At 34.2% G+C, this 10,386-nt stretch overlaps 1 protein-coding gene across 1 annotated transcript; it reads right to left on the bottom strand.

Annotated features, from left to right (window-relative positions):
* Nucleotides 1-235: 235 nt before the first annotated feature.
* ULT1 (Developmental regulator, ULTRAPETALA) lies at nucleotides 236-4,815 on the bottom strand. The gene is made up of 3 exons (XM_085701394.1): nucleotides 4,300-4,815; nucleotides 2,239-2,563; nucleotides 236-593 (listed from the first exon to the last, which is right to left on the bottom strand). Exons 1-3 carry the CDS (start codon nucleotides 4,517-4,519, stop codon nucleotides 419-421), a joined length of 720 nt encoding a protein of 239 aa, XP_085557520.1. The 5' UTR covers nucleotides 4,520-4,815; the 3' UTR covers nucleotides 236-418.
* Between the last annotated feature and the right edge of the window lie 5,571 nt (nucleotides 4,816-10,386).

Consider the following 10,386-nt stretch of genomic DNA (forward strand, 5'->3'; position numbering starts at 1 on the left):
CCATAAAGCTATGGAACCCACTATGAAAATTCCTTGGAAGCTCTTAGTCTGACACTATAGTTCCCTACCTCCGTCACTATCAGTTTGATATCTCAGATCACTACTGTGCCTACATGGCACATTGATTTCTATTTTGGTTCATTTATATATATACATATTGTGTACTAGTTCATTTCCTACAAACATTTTTTTGGTGCAGAGACAGGGAGAGAGAAAAAAAGAGACATTGTGTAAGAGAGTAATAAACAGTTAACAATGAAATTTATGATCCAGTCAATGAGAACAGTGAAAGATGAACTCAGACTGTTGATGTCCAATTAGGAAATTAAGCATTTCTAAAATTCTATATAGGCATAAATAACCAGCTTATAGGAACAAGTATTGGGAACACAATGCTGCTGTTGTTGAGGACTCTGATTCAAGCTTTTACATTGCTGGTAAAGTCAGTACAAGTCTGGCAGCTGCAATCTGAAAAACGGCAGATGTCACACCCGAAGCACACACAAGAAGTGCAACCTTTGCATGTTGGTGATCGGCCGCATCCTCTGTAAACTCTTCGACTTCCTCGCTCTTCTTCATCATCACATGTTATCCTGAAAAACTTGATATTAATAAGAGCTTCTATAAAATGTCATTTTTGTGGTAATAATTAAGGTGATTGCAGAACTGAATAATAGAGCACACATGTGCATAAATAAATAGTGTAGGTTATGTCAGGAAGATATCTAATTCCTTCAGGAAATGTTCCCAAATTCTGAGTCCTTCCCATTCAGTAGTTGAACAGAAAATAAAGGCAACACAAGTTCCAAATGATATCCATATCTATAAAACTAATAGCCATAAATTTGGTCAAAAAATTAATTAAAAAAAATAGATATACACATTTTGAAATTAAGCTAGTACTACCAATGTAAAAGCAGAACAGTCAAACTATTGAAATATCAAATGATAATGTTGGATATAAAAAACATTTTGTGTTTTCATCCAACAGCTTAAGTTCTAGAAATAAGCTGGTTTGAGAAACGAGAGTACAATATGGAATGGATACATGCTTCAAGTCCAAAGGATATAAGCATAAATTGGTGCATTAGGTAAATCCATTCATGTGCTTTTAGGATAGTTGGTTCCTAACAAAGTACACACAGAGAATCACTAGAGGGACAAAATGTTCTTGAGCAAGATTGGCTGTTTCATTGAGACAAACCCAGAATTCAGTACCAGGTCTGGTTAAACTATTCCAATATGGAACATAAACTGTATTCTAACCAAGACTTAGTAACTTTAAGAATTAATTAGCATATATCCATAAAATATATTTCATCCCTGAAATTTTATGCAAAAGATTTAGCAGTTATTTATCATAGTTCGGTAGTTCTAAGAGTACATATGTAGTTTAACAATGCCGAAAAGAGACCACATCAATGATACATAATTGCCTAGCCGTAAAACAGTAATATGATATGCCTGATGAATTTTTTATGAAATAATCGAGAGCACAGTCTGTAGTCAGATATAGAGTAAAAAATATAAGTTATCCTAGATTAAGACTATCAATTATTTGTAGAGCACTCTGCAAATTAGTAAGGATTGGTGACTATATCTTTAGACCCTACACGGTTTGAAAATGAAAAGAAAAGACCAAATTTATGAATTGGCTTAACTTGGAAAGCAGCCGTGCACTATTTCCATTGTTAAGAGTCTCATATTGGATAATGTATGGTCTGAAAATGAGTTTATAAGTGGGAGGCATCCCTGACCTTACAAGATAGTTTTGGAACCCAACCCAACCAAATTCAAAGATTATATTATAGCCTATCCATGCTTTGTTGGGCCACCTGCGATCAAACCATCTAAGTCACGCTCTAGATGTCTGGTTTTGGGTGTGAGAGGGGTGTGTTAAGAGTGATATGGTGTGAGAATGAGTTTATAAGTGGGAGCACTCACCTTACAAGCTGGTTTTGGGTGTGAGAGGGGTGTGTTAAGAGTGATATGGTGTGAGAATGAGTTTATAAGTGGGAGCACTCACCTTACAAGCTGGTTTTGTATGGTGAGTTAGGCTCAACACAAATTCTAAGATCTATCAATAGAAAAAAAAGTACATAAAGATGCTCTTTGGTACAAACAAAGTTCATTCGAAGCACGGTAACAGAAATTATTAAACACAAGTCACCAACATTAAAAGCATAACTTGCTGACTTATTTTTTATTCTTAGTGAAAGTGTAGATGAATAAACGTACTTCTCATATGGAAGATCAGAACATTTCCAATTTGCATCTGACACAGCATCATGGTGAATGCGGCATTCCTCTTTAGATCTCAGACGAAATCTACGCTCTTTGTTGCACCTAGTACAGCGAACAAACTCATCGCGGTGACCAACCCGGCCATTTTGGGATCTCTGAGAGCCATTAGCAGCTTTCGCCACTTGATTGTAGTATTTGAGCAGCACTGTTTTACCCAATGGAACCTTATCACCATTAATTATAACCCAGATATTATTCTTCCATTTCCTTGCTGTCTCTCTTCCAGAGTGTTTCTCAAATGCAGCAGGTGTCAACTTATCTATCATTTGAAACATCATATGCAAAAATTAAGGTAATGAACGAGAAAAACAATGTCATTAACACTACATATATGTAAGATAGAGAATCACAATCAGAAATTATTTTTTCTTTTCACCATGGATACATAAACAAATATACAATGGCATACTTATAAAGCTCCTATCACTGGATATATGAATGACTATGACCAAAACAAAATCATAAATTATTGGCTGAAATTATTAAAATCATCTAATAAAATGAAAGTGAAGCTAACAAGCGGATCGTTTACCTAAATTATCCACCACATTCAATAATTAGTCATATAGACGGCATAAACTTGTGCTCATCCCCTCAAGACACTCCCAGAGGGACCAAGAAATCATTTCTCTTATCTTCTTTTATTTATATTTTTATGAGTAAAAGTTTAGAATTTTCATCAAACCTTAATCGTATGATCTCTTCCCAAGTTGTTGATCTTTCAAATTAAATTATGAAGGTATGGTAGGATATAACTCATATTTTCTTAAGTCAGTATATTTCATGTATAAAGTGTTGACATAATTACTTAAACACATGTCATATAGTGCCTTGACACCATCCTGCAATGTGGCAAACAAAATTTCCAAAGTACACTGCCAGTATAAATCACAAATTCTCATTTCTCAGCAGAGGTACTTGGTCCTTTTGCATCAACAGATACTGTACCAAGTTCTACTTGAGTACTTGTATATATCAATGTTCAAGTAATAAAATATATAAGAAATTGAGGTACTGGTGCTTTTGCATCAACAGACACTGTACCAAGTTCTACTCGTATATATCAATGTTCAAGTAATAAACTAACACACATAGTGGATTAGAGTTATCAATGATGGCTGGCCGCAGGCCAAAAATCCGCCATATAAACATGACATTACAACGTATGGCAGAAAAATTGGACGATATAATAGATGTTGCAGCCTATGACGGCTAGGCCAAAATCCGCCATAATGCTGCCATGGCGGAATTTTGACATCACTGCAGTGGATACATGGAATAAGTACAACTTGACATTGCATGTGCATAGTGACTGAAAATTAAGTGGAATGAATATGAGGCTGCAATACAAATAGCTATCATAAACATTCACACATAAAATAAGAGAATGTGTCATCAAAGAAAAGAACATACATAACTTGTAGGTTATAGATTAACAATACCTTAGGATATTAATTACCAATCTACACTTTGCAAATTTCAATGACTTTGAAGAAATATCCTAGGACCTTACTACGGTTACATTATGCTATTATTAAATACGTACAAAGTAACTATATAGAAAAATATAATATTTAACAAAAATACAAGCCATATTGAATTTAATCTCACAAAAAGACAGAATGCCAATTATAAATTTTCATACAATAAACATTCATTAGCATGATCAGAAAGAGGATCAAACCAAGGAGTTCATTGAGACAAATCAACATACACTTAAGATGTCAACATATCAGCACAAACTCCAAACACAAAGCTGATAAAACAAACAATAAAACTCATCAAAGTCAAACCTTCACCAAACCATATACTATCAGCCTATGAAATACTAACACAAACACACAACACTGACACACCTGAGTACGTGTGTCAGTGTCGTGTGTTTGTGTTATGCATGTCGGATACAGAACACGCCTTTAATCAGAAGTGTACACAACACAACTATCAACATGCACATAAACAAAAAACAAAGAAAGTGATGAGAGAGAGAGGGACCTTCATCACAACCAGGAGTGCATTCACAAATAATTTGAAGGTATCCACTAAGAAAAACCCTAAGTCTACCAACAGCATCACCATATCTATGACTAGTACAACCACACGTGACTTCAACATATTCATCAAAAACACTAACCCCACTCATTTCTCTCAGCTCTTCCTCGCTAAACATTGACAACCCATTTCCCTTCTCCAACCCATTCTCCATTTTCTCCATAAAAAAGACTCTGTTTTTGACCCAAAAAAACTATATGGGTCAGTGTAAAATCAAAGTGTAAAGGGTAAGGAAGATGTTAGAGATCTGAGAGAGAAATATTAGAGAGAGAGAGAGAGAGAAAGAGAGAGAGAGAGAGTGGTTGGTGATGAGGTTGAATGAATGAATGTAATGTTAATGAATTAGCTGGCGTATAGCAAAACAAATGTTGAGGTTAAAAGGGGTACTACTTGCATGATATTATGATGACAGTTGACATCATGAAAGAGAGAAGAAAGAAATCATCTCTTATGTAAGACTAGTTGAGAGGTTTTTTATTTTTGTGCTTTTGTTTATATGTGACTCGGTCGGGTTCAGATCATCTCCCACGATGCAGCACTGATCCAACAACTTCTTTTGGATGTGATAACATTATGGGAAAGATTCTGAATCCGAACCCGAGTCCGAATCCGAATGTAAATGTGTATTTTAACTAATGTTTTTTATTTTTATGATTTTTTACTAGTAGATTATTTTAGGAGAAATTTTTTAGTAGTTGTATTGCACTTTGGGTGGGGATACTATTACTATATTTGATCTTGCTTGCACTAAAAATGGAACAAAATGAGTGGTGTTCAAAAGAAAGGGTAGAAAAAAAAGAAGGTGGGGTTTTGAAAGGAGAATTTGATTCTATTCTTTGCATATTTATTTAATTTCAATTATAAAAATGCTTAGAACCTAATTGGCTATATTATTATTTTGACTAATTTGGTCCTATGTAAATTAATGTATATATATGTTTATTTATGGAGGTGGTGATAACCAAGGAAATTAACTATACATTCCAACCATCAAGAAACAAGTATTGACTAGGTAAATTAAGGGTCACGAAGTGTACTCTAATTAAACTGTGTGTAAACCAAGGAAAAAATTGATGACCTTCATACAATGGCAAGGAAAAAATTGACGAGTCTATGAACCAAAGATAGTGACTACATAAGTTAATTTGCAATAATATTTCATATCTTGTTTTGATTGCTACATCAGACGTTATTACAACCACAGCCACAAAAATGATAATCTATAAGTACATTTTTTGAAGGGGTTGATAATATGTACACATGAAAAGATTGATTATAGGAGAAAACTTAGAATAGAAGAACACAACTTGGTTAATGTGTGAAAATTTTATGAGACAAAATTGGTCAAGGCAAAGTTTTAAACTATTTACAGCGACTCGATAATCAAAGGAATATACATCATACTCCCTCCGTCCCAGAATATCTGACTCATTTACTAAAAAAAATGTCCCAAAATAACTGAGTCATTTCAATTTTCAATACAGCTTTCATCATTCTCAATACAATATAACTTTAATTAATATTACTTTCATCATTCCTAATTCAATATATTAAGGTACTATATCAAAATCTTAGCACCCTAAAAAGATTGATTATAGGAGAAAACTTAGAATAGAAGAACACAACTTGGTTAATGTGTGAAAATTTTGAGACAAAATTGGTCAAGGCAAAGTTTTAAACTATTTACAGCTACTCGATAATCAAAGGAATATACATCATACTTCCTCCGTCTCGGAATATCTGACTCATTTACTAAAAAAAAGTGTCCCAAAATAACTGAGTCATTTCAATTTTCAATACAGCTTTCATCATTCCCAATACAATATAACTCTAATTAATACTACTTTCATCATTCTCAATTCAATATATTCCCAATACAATATAACATTTTTCTTAATCTGTGTGAAAAACCAAATTAACTCAAATATTCCGGAACGTACACCCCTGAAAAAGAAAGAAAAAGTTCTGTTGATAATTTTACTAGAATACAAATTCTAATAGTAGAATATGTTTTAATTAGTTGCTGTAAGCTGTCAGAAATAATAATATTTTTAATAAAGCTCTGAATTTGTTTTAGTTGCTTGCTATGTATAGTGGCAGCTTTCATTTCATGTGCCGTAAAACTTTCTAACCCTTTTTTCTCATAAACGTGCCCGTGATATATAGTTTTACCTAATGCAATTTGATTCTATTCTAAACTCTTGGTTGCATTTTTAAAGACTTTTTAGTAGATTCGTTGACAATTTGTTTCTTAAATACACACAATATAGTAGTATGGATAACACTTGAGTGACATAGTATTTGATGACATTGTTCAACCATAACGTTACAAATGGCTTTATTCTCTCTTTTCACAAATTTTTTTCCATACTTGTGACATTGTGGTTTGTTAATGTCACCAATATCACCAAGTGCTACCCATAGTAGTACACGTCACGCCAATGTACATGTTGTTTCATTTTTCAATGGCAATTATTTACCTTTTATTAAAGCAACTAGAACATACGTAGAGACATAAAAAAGGATCAACAACTTACATCCTTATAAAATATATTAGTAAAAAGAACAAAATATGGGAAGAAAAAAAAAGAATGAATTAATATGATATTTAAAACTCCATCGAAGTGGGGTTTGAAGGTTTACTTCGTCGTCAATCCAAGACTTAGATCTCTGACTTTCTGTAAGGATCCTCTAATACTTTTTATGACGTGCTTCATGCTATTCATCAGGGTCTTACTTTGGCTAAATAGTTGAATCACCATGACTTTGTTTCACATATTCTCTCAATTGTGTTGGTATCCTCCATGAACAAACTTCGGAGGGTTTCACAAACATGTTATATTCATCACAATTGGAATGTTCACATTACTCACACCTCCAAGAAATAAATAAATTGTGCTGACTTTCTTGCTAAGTTAGGTGTGCTTTTTCTAGCATTGCTCATGGTCCATCTCTTCCCTCCTTCCGGCCTCTTGGACATCCTCTTTGTAGGCTCTGGGAACTGAAAAAACAAAATTATTTGAAACGAAAATTAGGTTGACCACACCTATACTGTTTAAGAGGAGTATTGCTATGAATACTACTTATTAGATGAAATTAATATAGATCCGACACTTTGAAAGTGAGTCCAACATAAAAGTGGTCGAACTCACACTTTGAAAGTGAGTGTGGAAATAAAATGTTCCTACCACTTCTCTAATGAACTCCGGAATAGCAAGAATACCAATGAGAAAAAATACTCTCTTTTTTCACTTACGAAAACCAAAAATGTTAATTACGTGATAAACCAGTTAATTGCTAAATGTTTTCAAATTAGGCGGACCTCACCTATTGCAGTTAAAATGAATGTTATAAGAACATATCTTTCCTATACCATTCTTTTATTGAGTTAAATCAACGTGAGATTCACACTTTTTCGAAGTGCCAAGAAACCAATTAATTGGGTGTTGTTATATGACTCCAAATATTGCTTGTGGAGGTGTATCCATTTTTTAGGAACGCTACTAGTTCTTTCTCAACACACATGATTTTTATTACTGTTTTACAACATTTCCCAAAAAACTAATAGGATTTCAATTTGAACATATGTTGAAATTGAAATCCTCCAAAAACCCAACAAAATGAATTCTCTTACAGAAAATGGACTAATAAGGCCATAACGCCGCAACTCTTGTGTACAAATTGTATTGCAAATACTAGGTGGGTGGCTGGTCTAGTCTCCTACTAGTACAGCACCAAACAAGATTCCATGCATTGCATGTGATCTGCTTTGTAACTTAAAGTGCAGGCAAACAAACACTGTGCCATTATATAGATTTTATTTGATTTGATTTGCAGAATATTTAACATTGAGAGAAGCCGCATCTATGTTTGATGCGATACCATATTTGGTTCTTCATATTTTGGTGTTCTATTGTGCCATTTCAAGGTGAGCCATAGTACAATCATGGTTTTTAAAAGATGCATTGATCTAGTTGCTTCATCTTTTAATTATGGCGTGTGCTAGGTATGATGTTATTATTTTGTCTTATCTTATTATGGGATTCAAAATAGGCCATATTGGGAAAGAAAAAGGTAATTAAAATAAAGGATTTACTTTTCCCATCCTACTACTGCCTTCTCGCGCGCCCTGCAAAATTTCCAAAAATACCCCTCGTCCGGATTATATAATCCGGACAAGATTGTTAGTGAATTCTGGCATATGAACTCCGAACTAGATATTGTGTGCTTTTTTGTGTCTTTCTTTGATGTCAAGGGTCTCTGTTGACCGTTATATGAACCCCACACAAGCTGCAATGCAATTGCAGGGTTCATATGAACGGTCAACAATGACCATGACATCACCGACACCCCTAAAAAACTAGAAACATTTGAAGAAAATGGAAGAAAAGAGGTGAAGTGAAGAATGAATGTATTTGTTGAAGATGGAAGCATATTTATAGCCTAAAACAAGTCCTAGGTCATTAATACAGTCAATGAAAACGTGTTAGTGGTTGTAACCGTCCAAACCCACATTAATGGCTCTCTTTCAAAAGAATCTAAGCTGTCTTTCAAAAGAATCCAATGCTGAACGTTCCGGATTTTACATTCCGGAATGTCCTTAGCCCTACAAAGAAGTGTCAACTTTTCCCTCGTTCACCATTATCGCATTAATCCAGAAAATATATTCCAAAAAACCGATGTGCATTCCGGATTTTATATTCCGGAATGCATCAGTCATGGCCGGTGGTCTGCACCACACGTTTTTGTCGATGGTCAAGTCAAAAAAACGTGTTTTACCACGTTTCTTGACTGCATTTATGGCCTCCCAACCGTTTTTGACCCATCCCTCCCCATAAATAGCCTTCCAAACCCCACCATTTCTCACACCATCCTCTCCTCCTCTTCTTCCTTCTACAACCATGGTTTTCCATCGTTGGCCTTTCATAAATAAGGGCCTCGTTGAAAACTTTCAGGGTTTGTATGAACGGTCAATGAGGATGGAACCGCGCTGCAACTAAGTGCGGTTCATCTGAGGGTCATGTGGGTCAGTGTGGTTCTTAGCTTCGCTTGCCTAGGCGTAAGTTTGAGCACCCCCCACCTCCCTCAGGGGCATTGTTTTATTCTTCCCTCCTCCTCCGGTTTTCCTCCAATAGTTAAACTACTGGTATGTCCTATCACATACCGGTGGTTAGGCTCTTAGGAGATTAGAATTAGGCTCTTAGGAGATTAGAAATAGATTTAGGATCTTATGTAATAAGCTTAAAAAGCTTGAAAATTATTGTAATGTATTGTTCATATATTAATAAAATGAGTTGTTTTTATGTTTGTGTCTTTTTATTTCTGTTTTTTATTTTATTTGCATTTTATTTTACGAAAGCTTAAAAAGCTTGAAAATTATTGTAATGTATTGTTCATATATTAATAAAATGAGTTGTTTTTATGTTTGTGTCTTTTTATTTCTGTTTTTTATTTTATTTGCATTTTATTTTACGAATTGTAGAGCTTAAAATTGCAAAAGTTCTTCTAAAATATTATTCCGGATTTTAAAATCCGGAAACATCTGAAAAATACTAACAATCCATTCCGGAATACGAAATTCAGACCAAAGGATAAAATTGAAAAAAATAGAGCGCGCGAGGAAAGACATAGGATGGGAAAAATAATACTCTTAAAATGAACACTTTTACTATGGGATGCAATTGTGGCCACCAAACAATTAGTATTACTATTTGCACATGCTCAACAGCACTATTCCAATAACTAGTAGTACATGATAGATAATTTCAGATATGACTTTTACAACTTCTGAACGGTGTATTTTTTTTCAACGAATAAGTACTGATCATCATGTTGGCAGACTTTTCCTCTTTAATGATCAAAGTATAAGATTACTATGGAGCAAGAATCTCTCCATTCCCTCTCTATTTAGCAATGATAAGCAGACACATTTAATCTGGACACCTCTTTATATTACTTTGAAAAATTTCAGTTAACCAGATATATGGTCTATGTGACCACAATTTTTAGTTGCGTGACCACTAGTTTTTC

The sequence above is a fragment of the Medicago sativa genome, chromosome 4 (assembly GCF_051527215.1).
Source record: "Medicago sativa cultivar Bolivia chromosome 4, Bolivia_mono, whole genome shotgun sequence".
NCBI classification, from domain to species: Eukaryota; Viridiplantae; Streptophyta; class Magnoliopsida; order Fabales; family Fabaceae; genus Medicago; species Medicago sativa.